General features: G+C 41.2%; 2 protein-coding genes across 9 annotated transcripts in view; both read right to left on the bottom strand.

Moving 5' to 3' along the window:
* PHKA2 (phosphorylase kinase regulatory subunit alpha 2) overlaps positions 1 to 15,159 on the bottom strand; it is a 41,009-nt gene extending 25,850 nt beyond the window's left edge. For both annotated transcript variants that reach the window (XM_083850605.1, XM_083850606.1), the window contains exons 1-14: positions 14,976 to 15,159; positions 13,479 to 13,637; positions 12,296 to 12,343; positions 11,353 to 11,521; positions 10,472 to 10,554; positions 9,754 to 9,834; positions 7,665 to 7,763; positions 7,213 to 7,359; positions 6,932 to 6,985; positions 6,257 to 6,379; positions 4,228 to 4,323; positions 2,666 to 2,773; positions 1,876 to 1,954; positions 293 to 427 (exon numbers count right to left, since the gene is read on the bottom strand). In XM_083850605.1, coding sequence (XP_083706731.1) covers positions 293 to 427; positions 1,876 to 1,954; positions 2,666 to 2,773; positions 4,228 to 4,323; positions 6,257 to 6,379; positions 6,932 to 6,985; positions 7,213 to 7,359; positions 7,665 to 7,763; positions 9,754 to 9,834; positions 10,472 to 10,554; positions 11,353 to 11,521; positions 12,296 to 12,343; positions 13,479 to 13,637; positions 14,976 to 15,053 — 1,459 coding nt within the window. In that variant the 5' untranslated portion in view covers positions 15,054 to 15,159. The remainder of the gene's footprint in view (positions 1 to 292; positions 428 to 1,875; positions 1,955 to 2,665; positions 2,774 to 4,227; positions 4,324 to 6,256; positions 6,380 to 6,931; positions 6,986 to 7,212; positions 7,360 to 7,664; positions 7,764 to 9,753; positions 9,835 to 10,471; positions 10,555 to 11,352; positions 11,522 to 12,295; positions 12,344 to 13,478; positions 13,638 to 14,975) is intronic.
* Positions 15,160 to 16,176: 1,017 nt separating this feature from the next.
* The window catches only part of ADGRG2 (adhesion G protein-coupled receptor G2), a 62,575-nt gene continuing 56,538 nt past the window's right edge, over positions 16,177 to 22,213 (bottom strand). For 4 of the 7 annotated variants that reach the window (XM_083850544.1, XM_083850538.1, XM_083850539.1 and 1 more), the window contains one exon: positions 16,177 to 18,288. In XM_083850544.1, coding sequence (XP_083706670.1) covers positions 18,104 to 18,288 — 185 coding nt within the window. In that variant the 3' untranslated portion in view covers positions 16,177 to 18,103. Of the gene's footprint in view, positions 18,289 to 20,009; positions 20,389 to 22,213 lie in introns of those variants that run through there. The other 3 variants (XM_083850541.1, XM_083850542.1, XM_083850543.1) reach the window with 1 other exon arrangement.

The raw sequence follows: 22,213 nt of genomic DNA, 5'->3' as shown, positions 1-22,213 counted from the left end.
AAACTTGTATTTTGGCCATTTTTCTAATGAGGCAGTTTTTTTTCCCTATTGGAGACCCTTATTTAAGACTAAAGTTGTAATCTTGATAACCTGCCTTACACAAGGAAGGTGGTTGATGTTGATAACCTTCCTTACACAAGGAAGGTGTGGGAAGGTGGGAGGTTATTTGTGGTTTTGGGGTTTTGTTTTTTGCTTTTTTGTTTGTTTTGGTTTTTGAAGTCAAATAAATTGAGACAGTAGGAAGGAAAAAAACAAAACAAAACTAAAAATACGTTGTACAGCAATCACCTACCCAACTTGGTGTAGAGATTACTCAGGATGCGAGCTGGCTGCACTCTCAGTGGATGGATATCAGCAATGCTCTGAACATCGATTCCATGGTCTTGCAATAGATTCTTAATTTGATTAGATTCTGCCAGAATAGTTACTGCATAACAGAAAACAGAAACACTAGTAAGAACCAAAGTTCTTCTCTTTTTTAACTGGCTGCCTTTATTGTCACCTCTCAGCTACCGTGTAATTGACTAAAAATGCACAAAGACCTTACTTCTTTCTTAATTTATGACTCCATGAGATCTAAGGGGATTACAAGGGGATTTGAGAGATCTTTAGGTTCTCTGCTCCTCAGGACATCTTGTCATTCTTTTCTACTCTGGATCGTAAAGTAATTCAAATTGGAAGGGACCTCACAAGGCCTCTACTCCAACCTCCTGCTCAAAGCAGGGCCAGCTATGAGGTTAGACCAGCTTGCTTGGGGCTTTATCATTTTCTTCTGATCTTTTTCAGTACTGCAAGTTCGGACTGTGCAGTCTCTTTCAGGAGACAGGGCTTTGCTCCTGCAAGTAGTTTTTCCCCTGATTTTGAAAATATTTGTTGTTTTAGTATGGCACATCATATCAACATAGTCAGGTCAATGGCAAACAGGTGCTGTTATTTGTATAGCAGTAAATGTTACAGCAGCTGTAAAATGGCAGAGGTAGAAAAAATAAAAAAAACCCAAATTGGAGGAATTTACAATCCAGGGTCTGATTCTACCTCTTGTCCTGCATGAGGTTTTGCCCATGCCAACTGGGTTATTGGTTTGGGGCTAACGACTCAGTATTCTTCTTTGCATTATAAATAGTTGTCAAAGAATGCTAAAAGTAAGAGTGCATTTATATTTCTGTGAGAAATCAAGCACTTCAGAGTAAAAAAACACCACCACTGTGATACACCAAGAGGGGGTAAACAAGCACCTGTCCAGGTCAAAATACCACTGATGAAGACTGCTTCTGCTAAATGTGCCATTCTGGAAAAGCAACCAGGTCAGACCCTGGAAAAGGCTTTATCCCTGATCAGTTGGTGTTTGCCCTCCACTTAATTACTGGGTTTGGCTGTTCCTGAACTGATGAATGAAGCTACTCCCTGAAGCAGACAAAAGGCAGCTCTAAGTCTGGCTGCTTTCTGCTCTCTAGCTTGCTCCTCACCTCCAGGAACAGAGATCCACTCCACTCATTGCTCTTCTGCTTCCCCTGAAAAGGGGCTGCACAAAAACCTGACTGAACTGACCGGTCTCCTGTCAGTCCTGCTCTTTTCCGCTAGTATCTGCCATGACCTTTCTTTTCAATTTAAGATTGAGTCTGCCACTCTCCAGTCCCCAGTCTTAAAATTTTAAGAAGTATTTTTAAGAGGTTTGTTAAAACTGATCTTCTCTTATGGAAAAAAGCAGCCAGAGAAACACCCCTCTTCTCATTCTCACAGTATCACCAAAGCATCCATGCACCATGTGAAAACCCACATCATTTTAAAACATGTCTTTCTTCATTCCCATGCATACGGACTTCACTGTCACATACTCCAATTTACCCAGAATGTTTCAAAAAAAAAATCCCTGACCTTGTACCACAACATCAGGTTTAAATCCAGTGGAAAATCTTCTGTTTAAGGGATCAATTTCACCTGCAGCCAGAAATCCCTAGAATAAATACAAAAGAAAGAAAAAAGAAAGGACACAATTAAAAAAATTAATAATAGGCTCTTGATGACATCTACAAGCTATCTTAACCAATGTTCATTTTTAATGGGAAAGCGAGACTTAAAGTCTGGTTTCCCCATCCCGTCCCCTAAGTAGTATATTCAATAAAAACAGTGGCTGCAACATTTTTCAGAACAACAAGAAAATGGTTATGACTGACACAATCTGCATATCCTTATTTCCTATTTTAGAGTTGCAACAAGTGAAGCAATTTTGCCAGGTCAGTGATTTTTCTGCAGCTCTGCAGAGATATTCAGTTGTTCCTTTAACAAGCCCATGACCAATACTGGACACTTCTACAGGCATTTTATGCCACGGAATAAGGCACAACCCTCTGGAGCTGAAACAGTGCAGAATCTTAGCTCTGAAGCAGCCAAGTCAGCTTGGACTTCATATTCCTCTAGCCTAACCATATATCCAGTCCATCTGGCAACTTACTCAGCTTGGTAAGAAACAGACAATTTAGTATCTACCTATATATATATTAAAAAAATAAAAAAGCTCCTGAAAGCTCAGTCATCCCCTCATCATCCGTGTGCATATTCTGGAAAACACAGTGTCCCCTGCCTGACAATCAAATTTTACTTAAAGCCTAACCCAACTCAAAGCAAAATGAAATACAAACTCCCCTACTATACAAGAAATAATTACCTCTGCTAATAAGCAGCTAAGGACGTACATTGACTGGCCCCAAAGGTGAGGCAGCTTTCCCATCGGGGCACGATCCACTGAGTGAGGATTTTCATACTCCTCATCCACCTGACAACAAAAGCACAAACAAGAAAATTACCTTAAAGTTCTGAAGAACAATCAATAACGCGGATTTGAAAATACAAAGTCTATCATCTAACCACTCTAATCTGTTATTATTATTATTACTGACATCTCTTGATTTTACTTTTGAGACTGCATGCTCTCTAGGACAAGAACTATGCTTCCTTAATGTAGACCACCCCGATCTTCAAAGCTGGAGCTTGAATGGGGACTCTGCATGCAACTAGAGCTTTGGTGTTAGCACCTCCCCTTTCTTCTCAGCATCCCTTCGCTGCCTTCCCTCTGGCAGCTTGTAGGGAATTGTGTCTGCCTTCCAACTCCTTTGACAATGACGCCTGACCTTCACTGATGACCATCTAGCTTCCTGAAAGTTCACATGAAGGTGCTTTCCAAAAATGAAGGCTATTCCACATTTCTTGAGTTAGCAAGAATGTTCAATGGAAAAATGAAGACATTCAGGAAAAACAAACAAAAAAAAAACAAAAACAAAAAACAAGACCCTGCAACAATAACAACAACAAACTGACTTGATTTTGCAGCATACAGATCTTTTGAGGGAAGGGGATAAAACCTCCTGGATAACATCTTTATCCATCTTCAAGCCATTTAAAAATATATAAATAGCAGGCAAAAACTACCCCATTTGTTTGTCGTGTTCATCACATCATCATCACATCAAAATTCACAAGAAGACTGAACTCTTACACGCTTGTTCCCACTAGGCAGATAACTCAGAGCTTCAGCCTCAGATGTCTGAGCAAAACATCAGCCTTCGACATTCCTTCCCTTAACTCAGACCAAGCCAGAAGGCTCCACACCCTTAGTGCGTGAGGGCTGAGAAGTCTGGAGTGGGAGGAGAAGTGGGCAGGGAGAGATACAAAAGCAAATACCATGGAAGAGCACACAATGTTGTCTGAATTTCTGTCACAATGGGAGAAACAGTTAAAACAGTGAAAGCAAAAATGGGAAAAACAAAAAACAAACTCACAAAAAAAAAATCTAACAAATGCCAATTCATCTGAAACCTGCATTTATCTTAAATGCAAGCTCTAGAAGAAAAAGAGCACAAACTATTGACAGAATAGGCAGGCAGGAGAGTCTATATTTATTTCTTCTTTGAGCTTCAGTTTGTAAATCAGCAACAGCGCTTCTTAGATATGCCTTATTATAAGAACTTAAAAAAATTTTAGATCTGCTCTAGAACTTCCCTAGGCACTCAAGATTCCCAGCTCCAAGATTCGATCATCTGGAAGCCTAAAGTTTACCATTTCTTGGCAAGAGCCATGAGAGGTCTGTTAGTTTTTAATAATGCATAGTGGTTTTGTTTTTTTTTTGCATTGCTAGTCTTGATTTATCAGCTAGAGGAAAATTACTGAACTGACACTGATTTTGTTATCTATACTTCACATACAGAAGTGGATGCTTCATTTTCACAATACCTTTTCTGGAGGGACTGCGTACAGTTCAGGCATTAGAACTATTCCATTCTTTTCTCTAATAAGTATTCCTTCCAAAGCCTCTCTGTACTCTTCTACCTGGAAATATTTACAGAAGGGAGAACTGACAATACATTCAGCAAAACAGAAACAGTAAAAGTTAAAATTTCAGTAATTTTCTGTTGAAAATTAGTAATAAATAAACAACAAGGGTGGTGGTAGGGTGGATCACGACTTGCTGATGGAAGAAAAGGCTTCAAATTCTCAGATATTGTTCCAGCATCTCAATATTATCAGCCTCCAAAACATGAGCACACATCTTTAACCAGCAACAAACTACTGAAGCACTAAACATACTACAACTGAGAAGCTACTGGAACAAATTCTGCACGCAATTTGATGATGATGATGCAGTGACATGGAAGACGTCAGGACTGACAATATCCATGAGAAGTGTAAGGTGTGTGAATTATTAGCTTTCTACCAAGCACATTTGTCTATGATTTTCTGAATCCTGCTTTACAGGATTGGGAATTCAGTTTCTCTTAAAAATTCACCCTGGGGAAAAATTAAAATAGATGTAAACTGATTAAAAATACCTAAGTTAACCAAATGGAAAATCCTCTTGTTCTTGTGTTGCTAGACAACATATTACAAACAGGAATACCAGGCTGATACAGAATGAAAAACATTCAATATTCTTTTTGCCAGATTCCTTATTTTGACCCATTTCTTAACTATCGCATTCCAAGCTTTTACTTACAGGGAAGCTGTCTTCCAGCACTACCAGAACTTGATTTTGAAGTCCTATTTCTGCTATACCTTTCTGAGGAAGTAGCTATAGTCTACAGCACAAGTTAAGGTACCCACATGTTCTGTCATGGTACACTAGTATTTTCAGTACTCTATCCACTCTGAGTCCTCAGGATGCTTATTTTCCTAACAAGTGCTGCCACTGCAACTACATGTTTCCCACAGTAACTGGAAGACTAGACACTTACCTGAGTGTCTCAAGTCTCTCACACAGCTATGTTTAAACTGTGGGAACTGAGGGCAATTGTCCACTCTGAGCACACCCTAGCACAGACCATCTACATACCATAAAGATAATCAGGTACAGACTGTCCTAGATCACCTAACTAAATTCTGGAGACTGCTTTCTGAAGAGATAGTTTATTGCCTTGACTAAAGTTTCAGTAAACTCTGACTTTTCTCCTCATGAAACAATGCCTTATCTCTCCCCACCAGACTACTTCTGCTTTGTTCAACAAACCAACTCATATTTCTCATAAATATCTCACTTGATTTATTACATCTGGTACAGAAAGGTTTTTTGGTCTGAAATTGCCTCCTTTGTTTCTGATGGTATTTTATTTTTAAGGGATTATATTTAGCAATCTCCAGTCCCTCTGCATACTGGGCAATTTTAGATCACATGTATTCGTTACTTCCTTCTGCACCAATCTGCAGAACTCTTGGTGTGAACACATTTAGTCCTTGTTACTTACTGCTCTTTTTTACGTTATTTAGCTCCCATGACCACTGAATGCTTGACACAGCAAAGGCATGAAGTAACTTAGGGAATCAGCAATTAACTTATGAAATCAGTGAAAATGAAATGGCTCCTCATAAGGGTCTAATCCACCCCAAATCTCCCTTGAATGTATGAAAGTGAATTCTTGTGAATCCCAGTAAATTCCCAGTAGTGTTTGATGCCAACAGAGCATCAAAATTGCACGAGATTCAAATAGTAACACCCATCACACCACAGCCCCAGAGCAGCATGCAAGACCAGAGGCTGCATGTCCTCACTCAGCTACTGATATCTGCAGTACGTGATCCATCTACACAAATACATAATTTGTCTACACCAATATTGCACACGGTGAAGGATCTGCCTTCTGCTGGGATCTACTACAGGAACGGGTCATTGGGACTTCCATGGAGACAACCGATAAGCAAAATAAACATAGAGCAAAGCTACAAAATACTTCTTTGCATTTCTATTCAAAGGCGTTTCCTTTTTCCTCACCTGAATTTTGTCCTCATTAAATACTCCGTCAATTAGGAAGTACGTCCAGAACACCGGCCACTCACATTCAATATTCTCAAACAGCTTGAGCTCAGCAGGATCGTAGTGCAGCCTGCTTGGATCCTGGAAATTCAATCATGTTCATTTAGTCACAGTGCTAAATTAGTCACTCAAACTCCATACATAATGGAAGCCTATTTTATACAAGTAATTAAAACCAAGAAACCAATAAAAACACAGGAACCAGTTTCCACGCAGCCTCTTGATTTCTTTCTCACATTCAGTCCCAGGCTCATTTAATCTGTTTCCAGACAAATCAACCCTTCCCAGGCTTAGAATCTAGGTGTCACCCAATAATTTGTCTCTGCCCTAGTTCAAAGACACCCCGGGGCACCTCAAACACATTGCTTCCCCTTAGGCACCATAAGCATGTCACTCCTTGTAGAATGATGAATTAACTTCTCTCAGTAATAAGTGGTTTTCAGACCATTAGTCTCCTTCAGACATGAGTCATTCCCAGGGCGGACGCCTGGATTACTACCAAAGATGTCACCACTAAGATGTCTTAACAATGATGCAGAACTTCACCCTTCATGTACATAAGACGAAAAAATTGTCCATAAACAAGAGATAATATTCTTCCTAATGTCTACTGAAAATACACATCAGAAATACCTCTCTGGGTGTCTTGTAGCCATCCCGGAGAAAACGACAGCAGCCATAGCGGCCCTATAAAAACAGACAAAATTACAGAAAACTTCTCATACCATTCTTCCTCATAGACTGACATCTGTGTATAAGCAGTGTGTTTTCAATGCCACTTAGGGGTTTTCTTCCCTCTGTTCCATGCACAGACCCACCAAGTCTGGCAATCTGTTTAATTAGGATTTTCAGTTAAGAAAGGAAGTTCTGCTTCTCTTTCTCTCTGAAAAAATAAAAATAAAGGAAATCCTTACCTGCAGTTTGGATATGATTTCGCTCTTGGTTACATTAACAAGGTTTATATCCTCCACTGCAAAAGCCGGGTAAGAAATAATAGAGAGAAGGCCAGCATCTATCTCCTTTGACGTGGATGCCCTCGGCAACATGGAGTAAAGTATAGACTGAGCAAAACAGGAACAAAGAGAGGGATGTAAAATAATTTGTCTTGTTCAAAAGACTATGTAAAATGCAAATGGAATATACTGTTTGCCAACTGAGAAAGAATTCACTGCATAATTATTTTAGCTAGGTGAACAGGAGAACACACTTGTATGTGATCTACTATAAACAAGGTGAACAGCGCAGTCTGAAGTCATCCTTATTAAGTTTTCAGCTCAGTTAATCATCATTAAATTTAACAACAAAAGGGAAGGGGAAAGGGACATGGGTTTTCTCCTAGCAAAGGAAACAGAAAACTAGTTTTTACCTGACAATGTTCTACTTCATCAGGAAGAACATGAATCACTGATTTGTGCCCTCCGTGAGCTCCAAAAAGATCTAGCTCATCTATTGCTTCCAAAGCAGCCTTCAAAACAAACAAACAAACACACACACCCCCAAAGTAAAACAAACATTAAATAACTTTTAAGTCAAGTATACACCCTAGCACATGTACTTTTCTTCAGAATGAGATTAGGTTAGAGAGGTTTGCTCCACAGACATGTTTTCAACTTCAATGGGAAGCACTGAAGTATTTTAGAAAAAATAAATATTTTTGCCTTTCCACTGGAAGGATACAGGACTGATGTGCTGGTGACCCTTCTCACAGTTAAAATGCAATGCAAAGCAATGGGCAGCGCTGCTTCTGCTGAGATAATACCTAAATAGTATTTAGTAATAAATTTTTCTGTCCCACAGCCAAAATAACTCCTCCATTTAGTAGCCTTTCAATCCTCCTTCCTGCAGGGCTATTCACAGAGAAAGGCTTGCTCAACATGCCCAGGACCATCGGAGGCCGGTTCCTGGAGAAGAGAGCACTGCCATCTACTTCTCTTACTGATACCAGCACTTCCCGAGGGAAAGAGAGATGAGATGTCTGCTCTCTGCACTCCTAATGGCCAACCAGACACATCATGCCCTGTCTCGGCAGGTGAATCAGCATGTCTTGTACCTCTCAGCCATAATGCGTATGCCTAGGGAAGACATTAGCAGCCCAACCACTTTGTTTGAGCATCCCTACTTTAACCCAGAAGGCTACAAAACCCTGGCTTTGCTGATGTGGGGTTTGCGGTGCTACCCAGGGACTGGGGCAGGAAGAGAGCAAGGACTGGGCTACCAGAGCCAGCTTAGCAGAGCTTTCCCCTGAAACTCCAGTTCGCAGGGCTGTGGCCACACTGAGTGCAGCTCCGTGTCCATTTGTATCCTGCAGCTTCACCCTAATGCAAATCCCTGACCAAGGGAGTAGAGCAGAGAGCAGCTTGCCTGATCTCCGCTGAGAGGCAACATCAGTTCCCTGGCTCTACAAAGGCTCTCTCTCTAGCAGACCAATAGAGCAGCAGATGTTTCTGCTAACAGCAGAAAGTTTCACTGAGGAATTTACAGCCAGGACCACAAGCAGCCTTAATGGTGAACACAAGACACTTGGATCCATTCAAGGAAACACATTCTCTGCTGTACTGCTGCCACGGATTGCAACAAAACAGATACAAGAGACAAGTGTTAAGGGGGAGAAATCCCAAAACATATTAAGAAAACAGGATCAACCTCTGCAGCAGGGTATTCAGACCACAGCAACCCCCACCAGACTGTTCAAGACAAAAACCTCACACTGAGGCACCCCCACTGAAGCTGCCTTGTCACTCTTTGACTCAACCGCAGCCAACACCAGCAGCTTCTCCCTCTTGCAGCCAGCCACGCAAGATCTTGGTTACTGATAAATCATGCTGAAATGCAACTGCACCTTTGATGTTACTAATACTCGGTTTGTGTCAGTCCCCCAGACACTATGTAAAAAGGGAGTCGGAAACTACACTATACATTTATGGCCTTTAGAGCTTCATTGAATATCTCTGTGACCTTGCAATACAGAGGAACCAGAAATACTTGCTTTCTTTTAAATAGATCTTTACTCATTTTTCTGCCTATTTTAGTTGTGAATAATTTCTGTGGTTGATATCCTGCTGTTTTCCAGAATTTACATCCGACTCAACCTTAACATGAAAACATCCTGTATAATACTGAAGGTAGATAATTAAAAAGGAGGGATTAAAAAAAAAAAAAAAAAAAGAGGCCACTTCATAAGACTGCACCTCACTGAACCTATCAGATTCATGCCTCAATGACCCTGCTAGATATTTTGCAGTCCTTGGAACAACTGTATTAAGGTCCTTCAATGCTAGCCATTATCACAAGGATTTGGCACTGAATACTCAACTCACACCCAAACAAAAATTCTTATACAATCAGTTAACAGCTGCAGGGGCCAAGAAGGCTATGCAAAGGAAGCTATCGGGTTCACTAGAGCCATTTAGAGTAACAGAACAGCCAAGAAGGAGGAGTCAGGAAGACGTTCTCACTTTGGCCATCCCCACGGAGCTTGCATTCAGTTCAGGGATGCCCTGGTTTGTCTTATCACCACGTTCCCAAATGCCATAATCCTGCAAGAATAACATAAAAAAAAAAATGGCATGGTTACCTAGAAAACTATTTCCCTCCCTTGCCTCCACATGCACAGCCCCACCACAAAACCGGACCCTAGTATGAAACTTGTCTATTGGCCTTAAAAAATGAAATAACAAAAAATTCCCCAAGTCTCTGAAGAGCTCCCCCTCATGTCTGAAGAGCAGTACAAAGAGATATATCCCAGCAGGATGAGGTCTGTAAGCATGAACCACTTTCTGCACTGACCACACAAAGCCCTTTATCCTGCACGCTTCTCCCTCTACCTCTTCAACTTCATTACTTTCCAAAAACGTTTGATAACACTTTGCTCTTTTTAGAAAGGCCCATAAGATGAAACATCAAGAGTTATTATTTATTATCCATAAAGATCAAAATAATAATTTAAGAAAACCTATTATGATGATAGAACAAATATACCTCACCCAGGCAGCAGTAAATCCCTCCACAGCCCTCCCACCATCTCCAAAGATGCTGCTCACAACATAAAGTACTGACAGATTCTGACATCCTCTCATGGAAAACGAAGCCCATGTTTTCATTCACCATCAATAAATATTTTTCCACCCATATCTGAGCAGTGTTCAGACGTTTAACACTTAAATAAGTACTTACAGCAACTTTGTAGGCAGCTTCTATGTAAAAAACAAGATTCTGAATAAAAGCAACTTCATCAAGGGTAAAGATGATACGTAATCCTGATTAGAAGAGGGGAAGAAAGTAATTACACATATTAAAACAGAAATATTTACTTTTCAATGAGTTTCAAGCTTTTGCCTATTTGCTACAAAATACTGTCCACAGAAACCAATGGAAAGACTCACGCTGATTTCAAAAGAAGCAGCAGCAAGCCTCAATATTTGCTGCTGATAAACTATTTCAAATGCCACCAATACACATCACCTGTTTCAAAGACCAGCCAAAAAAACACCCTCAGCAGGAGAGTGGCATTCATCCCCAGAGGGTACAGAGCAGAGATGCCTGGGCCAGCTCTCGCTCTCAAGAACCGCATGGCGCAACTCCAGCAGCAGCCCCACCCCACCATCTGCTTCTCGCTCTGCCAGGAGATCACCAGGATAAGAGCCTTATCCTCTCAGGAAGAGCACAGGTGAGAAGAGCACAAAGTAAAACAGCGCCAGCAAGAAAAGGAACACAGATAGGCTTAGTGGCACCTGACTCAATGTGGTCACTCTCGGAAGAAACCTGTTTGTTCATCAGCACAACCCATGTAGTCTTCAAACACAGCTCTTCTCTGATGCGACTCTGTGTAGCTTGTGTATTTGTATGCCAACAAACTTTAAGGGAATGGACGCTGCCTGGGCAGTTACTGTGTGTATGTCCCAGTTTCACATCCACATCTCTTCCACAGAAACATTATTTTCTGAGTAATAACTACGCAAAGATCTTTGAAGCTAGTTACAACTCTCTTCCATTTAAATGAAAGCTGGAATACAAAGACTGCAACAATAGCCAAGGCTAACATAACTTCTGCTTACCTGATGCAGTCATCTGTGCCAAGAAGAGCAGGTAAAGCGAAGTTGCATCTACTTGCAGATGTCCCCACTGGTCATCTCCAACCACGGTGGCACAAGTAGCTGAGTTATACTTGGCATGCAGGCAGTCTTTGGTACTCTGTGTGCATTTGAACTTCTCTACCTTATCTACCTGAAAAACACCAGAGATTTAGAATATGAATAATGTTGGAAGAAATTCTCCAAGTAACTTCAAAACAAGCACCTTGTCTTAGGCAAGGTGAAACACAAGGTCCTAATTTTTGTTACCTCAGTTTGATAACAAACGAGAGAACAAAAACGAGATAACAAAAGAGAGAAAGTGCTTCAACTTCAGACTCTAGCTAAATCCATGTCTGTTTGGGAAAAAGTAAATTTAAACCACCTCAGATCTCTGTTACGGGTATGCATGTTTGTGAAAATCAGTTTGCAATGGCTAGACTGTGATTTGCTACAAGCCTGATCTCAAAAAGGTGCAAGTAGGATCAGTTTTGCTCAAAGAAACTACAGAACTTTAAAAAGACTTCCCATACCACCTTGTACAAGTGCACAAACACACAATCATTCTGCAGAAAAAAAAAAAAAAAAGGAAAAAAAACCACAAGGAGTCTCTGCTTCAAATGAAATGCTTTGTATTTACAGCACATGCTAGTTCAACTCATACCGACGCCAAAAATTTTTCAACCCCCGCTGGCAACAAACACACAAGTGGAAGTCAATCAAACCATTCACTGCTACTTGCCTGCAAGTCTGTGGTACTACGCTACTGCCAGATGGACACTTGCCATACAGTAATGGCTTGGAGAGCTAAGGCTCTTCATTCTGGGCACACGCATTTTCCAGAATACTTTCCTTCTCTCCCTCCACCTACAGCCCTGCATCTCACCTTGCTGCTACCCGCAGTAGATGTTGCTGGGTTATAACATACCTGTCTCATCATGCACTGCAAGAGCCCCCGCATCAGCTTCACAACGTTCTGCAAGAACAAAACAAACCAGTGACACTTGTGCATCGCCAGCCTTATCAGATGTTACAAACATTCAAAAGCCACGAAGTTCACACTCCCTGCTAATGTCCTCCCAAAGACAGGAAATTGTATTAGACTTAAATGCTTTAAATGCCTTTTTTTTTTCTTTTTTAATTTGGTTGATCCCTATCTAGGAGAATAAATCTTTTCCCACGGGTCCTCTCTAAATAGTGGAGCAACCCTCTGTGGTCTTTCTATCTGGCTAAGAAAGAGTAATGTCACATGTTGTAAGAACAGTAATAATGGTTTGTGGAGCACCAGATCCAGGGAACACTGGTAAATAACTGCAAGGCATTGACACAGTAACCTGTGGAGTCTCTTCATCTCTTTATACAGCACAACGGCAAACAGATGACTAATGTAAAGAAAGGGACTTTAGTGTGCACAAAGAGAAGCACAAGATCTAGTCTGAAATGAAGAAATAAAACCCATTTTTATCTGTGACTAAAACTAACTGTGTGAGCTACCTCCCCTTTCAGTTCCCTCCCAGTCTGGAGATCTGTGCCTTTGTTTCTGACCAAACATGTCTATACACCATGTATGACTTTCATGAGACTACACACATGCACATTTCAAAGACAGCTACTTTAAAGGGCATGTTTCTCCTTAAGGGAAAGGACAGTTTAGCAGATAAAATGATATCCTAGGATTCAAGCAACCTAAACTTGATTTTCTGCTCCAAAATATACCTCATGAGGGATCTCAAGGTTTAATCAAAGAGGCTTGTCAATCTGGGTATAACATCTCTCGGAAGCCTAGTTTTCAACAATCTGCCATGCAATGGAAGTTTGACTCCTACCAGTTTGTGTTTTGTTTACATTTTAATTCAGATGTTAGCCTGTCTGTTGTTCAGTTCTCCAAATCTTACCTCCTGGGAGGCAGCTGGAAATACAGGCCACCTTGTGGCACACAGACACTACTGCCAAGGGAACAAAACATATTCCATGCTGGGAAAACTGTGCCAGATCCTAGACACAGCAGCAATGCAAGCACACCATTCACAACCACCCCCCTAGGAAACAAGAAAACAAACAAACAAACAAACCAACAGCATAGCTGGTTTATGCCAAAAACTTTGACGTACCTGCTCAAGCTCGTAGGCTTTGGCCTTATCCTCGTCCCGGTCTGCATTCTTTCGGTAAGCCATCCCGAGCCCCCACACCGCCAGGATGCTGTAGACGTTGTCCCGTACCCAAGCATCCTTATGGTCTGTACCAGCTGAAAGCAGCCCTGTTACTGGATTCTAAGCAGAGCAGAAAGAGTACAGAACAAACATCATTACCTGAAATCCCATCTATCAATATGAACTGATTCTTTCCTTATTAAAAGAGAAAGAAACAGAAACAAAAGACAGAGCAAGGATGATTTCACACTGGTTGCACACAGTGGCTGTCAGAGTTTTACAATAAAAGAGAGGCCCAGTCCTTTCCCAAACTCGCACAAGTGAAACACAAAATTTCTTTCAACACTTCAGGATGTAATTTACAACACCTAGCTGGGCATCCTCATCCACCCAGGATGATTAGCTAAGTCACTAGGTGAAATCTGAAATACACTGAGGAAATATGAACTTAAATTTTGCATATTTGGAAGGAAAACGGGGTACTGAGTTAACACTAGAAACTAAGTTTGGGATCTGTTCTTGCGTGTGGCATGACCTCAGTCTGTGGTATGACCTCGAGGAAGTTAAAGAAATACTACTTCCCTTCTAGGAGGTGAAAAAAAGTATTTGTTTATTTAGCTACATGGTTTATGAAAGCTAAAACACGAATGCATGCAAAGTCTTTTTATACCCTCCAATGTACAGAATGGCAAATTCTGACGGTGCTTAATAGCAGCGCTGCCTGAAAACCAGCACACCGACTCCTGCGTTCCAAACACTCCATTAAATTTTTCATTTAATCGCTGATTCCCATCACTTCATTACCATCAATTTTTAAGACTCTCTTTGTCAGCTTTGTGTGTTCAAACAGAGAGGCTGGGACGGATGTAAGACCAATTGCTGCTAGTGAGATGTCTGACCGCTGGCGTATCGGACACGTTTTCCTCACGGCCAAACGCCCGCGCCCAGGCCGCGCCCTGTCCCGGCCGTGCCGCTGGGAGCACGGGCTCAGTGCCCGCCGTCACCGCACGCCAGCTCGCGTGCCAACTCTACACGTCTGGCACGCTCATGGATGCAAGGTACAAGGTCAGTCGCGTATCGAGCCCGTGCGACCTCAGCAGCATCTTAAACCCGTGGCGGGGGGTTGGAAGCGGATGGTCTCTGAGGTGCCTTCCAACCCGAGCCAGTCCGTTTCTACACGCCTCCTGCTCGTGGCCAAGCAGGTGGCTCAGGCTTGCCCTGGCTCGCTGCTCCAGCCTAGAAACCCATCCCGCAGCATCTCTCTAGGCCCTCCTGAGCTGCCTGCCTTGCTGCGACCCGGCGGCTCGCTCTGCACGCCCGAACCAGAACCGATCCGTGTCACGCATCGAGGCAGCCCAAGGTTGCCCCCCCGCCTCCCCTTAAGCGGCTGCGGAGCCCCCCCCCCCAGCGGCTCCCCCCCGGCTCCGCACGGCTCGGCTCGGCTCGAATCCCCCTCACCTGGTGGCAGAGGATGGTCCGCTGGACCAGGCGGGCGTAGCCGTCCAGGCGTACCCCCGAGTTGCTGCGGCTCCTCATGGCCGCTCCCGGCCGCCCTCAGCCCCCGGCCGCGCTCGGCGCGGCGGCAGCAGGAGATGGCGGCGGCCGCGGGCGGGGCCCGGAGCCACCTCCCCTCGGCGCCCGGGGCGGGGGCAGCGCCGAGGCCCAGAGGGGCGGCACGGCTCTACCTGACCACGGAAACAGTCCTGTCGGGAGAGCTGCTGGCTCTCTTGCGGCTCTCAGACAGCAGTTGTGTACGAACTGCACAGCAGGAGCGGGGGCAGGGCTCTCCTCACAAGTTCGTTAACTCCCTCAGTCACAGCCGTGCAGCTGTAGTTCAGTGAAGGTTTCACAATCCCAGAAGAGCAGCCAGTTCTTTCTCCCATAAATCTGCACGTTTACCGCTTCAGGGCATCACTTTCTACCATAGAAGTCAACAAAGATTGCAGACACCCAGGGAATAGGTTTGCTCTCCGAGATGGTGCCAGCTGCACGCCGGGTGCTGCTGTTTACCTAAGCCTAAACTCCAAATCTCTTGACACGCGTCCTGGGCTTAGCTCCGCAGCCACAAGTTGATGCGCAGTCTTCCACTCCGCTTTCTCCCAGAAAAGGGGTTGCAGCTTTCAGCAGGCTCTGAGCTGCCATGGCTACACCGCTAGCAGTGCACAAAGGAACAAGTGCCAAGAGGACATGTAGTCTGTAGGCCATAATATGGCTTAGTTGCAAAGCTTTAAGTGAACTACTGGGACCTGGAAGCCACAGAGCTGTGTTAATCACAGCATGCCAACTTGTTTAATTGCATGCATTTTTTGCCTTTTTTTTTTTTTCCGCAAAATTAAAAACAAATGAAGACTCCAAGCAGTGACAGTGGAGGTCCTTTTTACTGTGGAATTTAATCACTGAAGCCAAACTCAGCTATGTGCTTTTGCTCACAACATTCTGATGGAAGACTTTCAGCAGACTTGAGGACAAGCATTGAGCAGACAGACACATCAGACCTTTTCTCTGCTACAAACAGATCTGCCAGAACCATGAAACGTGAAATATGATGTAGGAAAAAAAAAATAAATGCAAGGGCAAGGTCAGCATTTTCTCCAGCTCATGTCATCTGAAGAATTGTAACACAATCCCATATAACGACACATTTATCTAAAAGACAAAGTTTATGTATTTTATGTGTTTACTTGCTGTAAATTTATTATTTTTTACAGTTGAAAATATAAATACAAGAACATTAAATAAATTTACAAGAAACAGTGCAAAGGCAATTCACCAATAGTTAAAGCATTCACAGAAATGCATTCCAGCTACTAGCATTCCAGTACCGTCTTTTATTAACATGCAGTTAAAACCTCGTGGATAAATACAACAAATACTTTAAGTTCGCACTTCAAAAGCATATTCAAAGTAGTCTCAGACACAGGTGACCAAAAGAACCCAGGCATTGCATATAGGACCACAAGAGGGTTTGAGTAATGAAGAGGTTCAATTGCTGAACTACAAGAGAGACCCAGAAAGGAGTTGTTTAACTGATGGATTTGGTTGAGAAGAGCGTTTCCAGGGCTCCCTACTGAGTCCTCTGGGAAAGCAAAGTACTCTTTCCCCTGCAGCGTATGCCTGCCTCAAAAAATTCCCCTTCCAGGGTCCATCAGTCTGCAGTGTGGCACTAAGTTTGTTCTAGCTCTTGCTCTGGCAGCATCCAACCTTTCTCCAAGAACACACCGAGCAGAAGAAATGGCCGCAGCTGCACACCTGTGTAAGAAGTAGGCACAACCAGGGCTCCCGCTAATTTCTCTTCAAAAATCTTCACGATGTTGGATGGGTTCTATTTTCGTTCAGCTGTTTCACACGAAGAGCCCAAATCCATCTTTTCCAAACAAATAACACAAAGAAAATGAAACTTTGCTTCATGAACTACTGAGCTAGAGCCTCAGGATTTGGTTTGCCAAAAAAGGAACAAAGTACAAACAGAAATACATTGTAACTGCTCAAGAGCTGCCCCTTAAAAACAGCCACACGACAAAACGAACAATTTACTAGACTACTAAATACAGCAGCTAGCATTTATTTTGTGTATTTATTTTTTTAATTCAAAAAATAACACTTTGCTACTTTATCGTTGCAGATGAGAAATGCCAGTGTGTTTAATCTCTGGAACCCACACTCAAGATAAACTATTGACCCTGCTGAAATCAATGGCAAAAGCTTCCATTGACTTACTCAAGCCACTAAGATAACTTAGCTGTATTTAATAACCTACTGGCTACTTTACTTATCAATCCCTCATTCTTGGCACTCTCCTTTGAAGACACCCAGTTTCTTACCGCTCTCTGTTGTAATAAGAGGTCGCTAAAGGTTAAAGACCAATAGTGTTTGTATTTACAGTCCTGTATCTGGTGAATGAATTTAAACCACTGTAAGTGATTTCACTTACTGAACAAATTAGCTTCTGTATCATTCTATGTTAAAGTAAATTATTTCAATTAAAGACAAATACAAAGTACAACAAAAGTTAAAACAAAACAGCAATTATTTTTCTATACAAAGGAATGTTTAAATTTACAAGAAATAAATACAAAAGTATCACTAAGATGCTTAAAAGCAGACATTTTCCTGCTTATGTACAGCGCTATAGCCTGCAACTACAACATACAAAAGTTGAAGACAGTATAGCTAACATTTTTAAAGATATCATTTGTATGCAGAAGTTGTATTTTCCTACATTTATACAATACTACTATGCATTATAATTATATCCAGATAAACTTAGATGTAATGAAAAAAGCTCTAAACAAAACTTTCCTTTAAATGTAAAAACCCTCAAAAAACCTCTAATGAAGATTCAAAATGGGAACATACCAGCTGTAATTCAACATCTGAAATACCTTGTCAAAACAGTAGCTCCCTCCCCACTTCTTTTTTTTTTTTTTTTAATTAGTAATTGTCCTTGTCAATACATTACATGCTGCCTTGAAGTTTCAGTACCATATATTAAATAAAATCAGTTTTTGGTCTTCTCACATTATGTAAAAACTGTTGAAGTAAATCTCTACTTCACACTGTACAACAATGTTCTGTTTAAAAGGAAATCACATTTTCTCAATGAAAGTTAGGCTTCCCCTCTTTGAAGTCCTTCTGAGTGAGATACGGCTATTTTGGCTGCCTGTATCATCCTTTTCTTGGAATACAAGTTGTTTGCCTGAAAAGTCATGAAGACACACATCACCGTTCTGTACGCTGAAAGAAACACCATTCTTCTCACTGGAAATATGGCCTGTAGAAACAAAAAAATGCATTCCCTATCAGAAAAGTAGGAATTACATATTTTCAATAGTGAAAGTCACAATTCTCCGAATACAGACTTTGACTTCGAATAAATATCACTAGGTAATATGCAAAATAATTCTAATTCTAGTTTTGCATTAACTAGTTAAAAAAAGGTTTCTTAGTTTTGCTATGTATATGAAACAAGAAACTGTTGGACTAAACGTGATATTTTTTTTCCTTTGAAGCGCACTCATCTTGCAACATTTATTTCTGGAGAACAATCAGAATATGGCCTAGCTCCAAATATTTTTCTAAGCCATATTTAGATTGAGAATCTTAAACACTTGGGTAACCCTACAGTGAACATGTGTCATACCACTGCTGATTGCTGCCTACTAATGCAATGGAACACCAGCTCCACAAATGCTTGATTCTCTGGATAGAATCTCCTATGTCTAGATAATTTTGCTGTGAATTAGGATTTTTTATTGTATTTGTGCAAACACTTCCAGTTGGATTTTATTCTTTTTTATTATTATTATTTTTTCAGAAAGCATATAAATTTAAAGGATGTGCCATGATCCTGATACCATATGTATCATAGGAGTAGGACTAAATTGTAAGGAATATCAGGACAGGAAAACCCCCAAACAGAGCTGGTATTTCTTCCGGGAGACAATCATTTTGTTAAACATAAAAAGTAAGCTCATAAACACCGATGCAAAACTGTCGTTTATACCAGAAACAGCAAAATAATAATAAAAAATGTTTAATAAAAACACAAAACATCAGCTTTTGCTGTTTGTGTTAATATAACACTTCACAAACAAACATCATCAGAACTGGCTAACGTTAACTCTACTGAAAAGACACAACAATCAATGAAGAAACCGCTTGCCACTTATGGTTTTGAGAAGAGTAAAAGTACTGGTGAGAAACACTGAGACAGTGAAAGATGAGCCTGTTACAGGGATCGAGATCTGATCTTCTCTAGTACACCTGGCTTCAGTTCATCAAATACCTCGAGTATCCTGGAGCAGAATCCTGCTATAGCTCTGCCCTCCCCTTTCACTTTCCTGCTGCCTTGGGCTTCTGAACAACCCTCACAGAAGCAAGTGCTGGGCCTGTGCAGGGCCACATCACCCTGTGCAGGGCCACATTACAGGATGGCTTTTAACTAGTTCTTGTTGAGGTCTCCAGGGGGAGAAGTATGTGGTGACATTCTTCCCCTGCACTTAACCCTTCCTGCAGAAAGGATTCAGCTGCTTGAGTGACTGGCCTGGACTGCTCTTCTCTCTTCTGCTTTAGCCAGGGCCCCCAGGCACACAGCTTTAGTATCACTCTACCCAAACAGTTCCTCTACAGCATAAGCATTCACTTCAGGCAAACTGCATACCTTTCAGCAGTTAGCCTACTCACTCAAGCACTCAAGCATATGTCAGTGTATCAGCTGCAAAGTCTCATTTCTAAACTTTTCTTTGGAATGAGACAGCATTTTTAAAATAAGATGTGAACATGTGTAGGTTTCTAGTTAATAAATCTTCCTAGCAGTTTGAAAATGTAATGCATATACAACTAAATCTAAACATTTCAGAATGAGAGTTTAAGGAGGTGAGCTTATAATGATGGCTGTCAAATAAAAATTACAAATTCCTTGCCAAACTACTGAGGTGGCACTGGACCTGCGAAAAGGAAACAACGTCTCAACAGATTATACAAAACCTCTTATAAATATAAGTTGATGTTTAATGATTAATTTAAAAGGTCATCAAGCACTAAAACATACACAAAAGTAAAGAGGGTAATATGAGCAGAAGAGCTTTCTTAATCAACTCAATTCAGATAAAGACTGAAATGGCAGAAAATAACCACAATTGCTGACATTGTAATTGTGCAAAAATACAGGTTTAGCCCCCTGCCTGACTGCCACTGATTTATTTTAGAAGCAGTGTTCTAAGCAGCTACGCCCTAACGTTAGTGCAAAATCTGAGGAGAAAAGGCTATTTATTCAATGAACAAATTCAGAAAGGTTGTTTCTGTTCCTCAGAGAGGCAATTTGCAGGTTCAGTCATGTGATACCTATCGGGAGTTTCCCAAACATGCAAATCTGTAATAGAAAAACAGAAAACGAGGAAATATTAATATGCGATGAAAAGATGAAGTTACATAATCCCACAGGCAAGCAAAACCACATTCTGCATAGACAACCCAAATATACCATGGCAAGTCATTCAATCCTGCATCTGGACTAACATTTCTGTGGAAGTAGTAGGGCCAAAACCATTAAGTGTTTATAACTTAGTATATTTATGACATAGGTCTCAATTTGCAGAATTGCTTTGTTTGTTTTTTGTTGTTGTTGTTTTTTTTTTTTTGAGCTCATTTTTAAAAATAAAAGTATTACAAGATTATTTTGCAGTTCTAGCTGCGAGAGCAGGAAAATCAGGTATAGCAGATTTTTCAGAAGGTTCTGTGTTCCTACCCAGCACTGGTCAACTACCTTCTGGAGGCATTTGTCTACCTCTTCTGAGACACAATTGCCCCATATTTAGAAGATTAAGTGTAAGGAATTGTCTCAAAGAGCTTTGCCAGGAAGATGAACTTAAATTTAGACTCTTTTTGTAGAAGTCCTACAGACCCAGAAGAGTCAATCAAACCATACAGGCAAGGTTTCATAAAATCCTTCTGATATAAACGGAGGATGTGGTACTGGGTTCACAGCATTCGAAACATACAGTAAAGTGGAAGAGGAGAGGAGATGGGTCATCTGAGACATCTGTGTTTACAGGTGTATACAAAGTTATAACAAAATTCTTTCAACTGCTTTGTCTGAGATACTTATGGCTCAGGCCATGAAGATTCTTACACTGGAAAGATTAATCAAGTAAATAAACTAGGACACAACAGGAGCATGTCACATAAAATTGGCATCCCTCAATGATTTAGACCTTCAACTTTGCACCTTGTTCTAAAACACTACCCAAATCAACAGTAACTTGTTATGGAAAGCCACAACAGAACCACGCAGTTGCTATAAAACCCAAGTTCTATAAAATATTTGTTAATCTTTCTTTCTGTTGAGAAAAGTAGCCAAAATGCATTTGTAGTTGTGTATAAGCACATCAAATGTTGCAGGGGCAGATATCATTCATCAGAGTAACTAACGTAGCTAGACAAAATGCTACAAGATGTGTAGGCTTTTGCACCTGAAAATCTCTCTCATTTTGAAAGATACTACTTTCAACTAAAAATATTGCCTTGCTTTGTATTTGATGACAGCGAGAGTCTCTCAACTGGCCTGTTAGATGGAAAGTATGTTAATTATTGCATTGTGTGGTATCCAAACAGAGGTTTTACAAAGGGATGGCAAAAAGCAAGGAACTAATTTTACAGAGTGAACATGGAAAGCTATTGAGAGCATGTCCAAATGACACTTGCTGAAGTCTTGTGATTTCTTTACAATATGCAGCTCACACATCCAAATGCACAGTGTAACACATTAAGGGGGAAGCATATATGAATTCCATAGCTTTTACTCTGTACATCTGAGAGATTATAGTGTTTTCCAGTTGACTATCTGCTTTCTTCTGACAGCATGTGCCAGGAAATGAGGACAACCTAACCTTTGTAAGCATATTCTACAACTTCATACTAAACAATCTAGCTGATGGCATGACTTCTTAGCCTCAACTCTTGATCAGTTGGGAAAAATACCTTAGGCCCACAAATAATTTTACTTCAGAACAACTGTTTCCTGCAACAAAGGTATATTTCCGTCAGCAAAAAATATCCTTAGCACAGTGAATATAAAGAGCTATGGAGCAATTTGGCTTCAATACTTACTCTGTAGCCAAGAGTGAGGCACACCTCTCAACAGTGCTCTCTTCACTGAGGTGGTTTTACAGGTCACATTCTCCATTTCTCTCACTTTT

This window comes from Anser anser (genome assembly GCF_964211835.1).
Source record: "Anser anser genome assembly, chromosome: 1".
NCBI classification, from domain to species: Eukaryota; Metazoa; Chordata; class Aves; order Anseriformes; family Anatidae; genus Anser; species Anser anser.
Note: the sequence above shows the minus strand (reverse complement) of the source record. Positions and strands in the feature narration are given on the sequence as shown.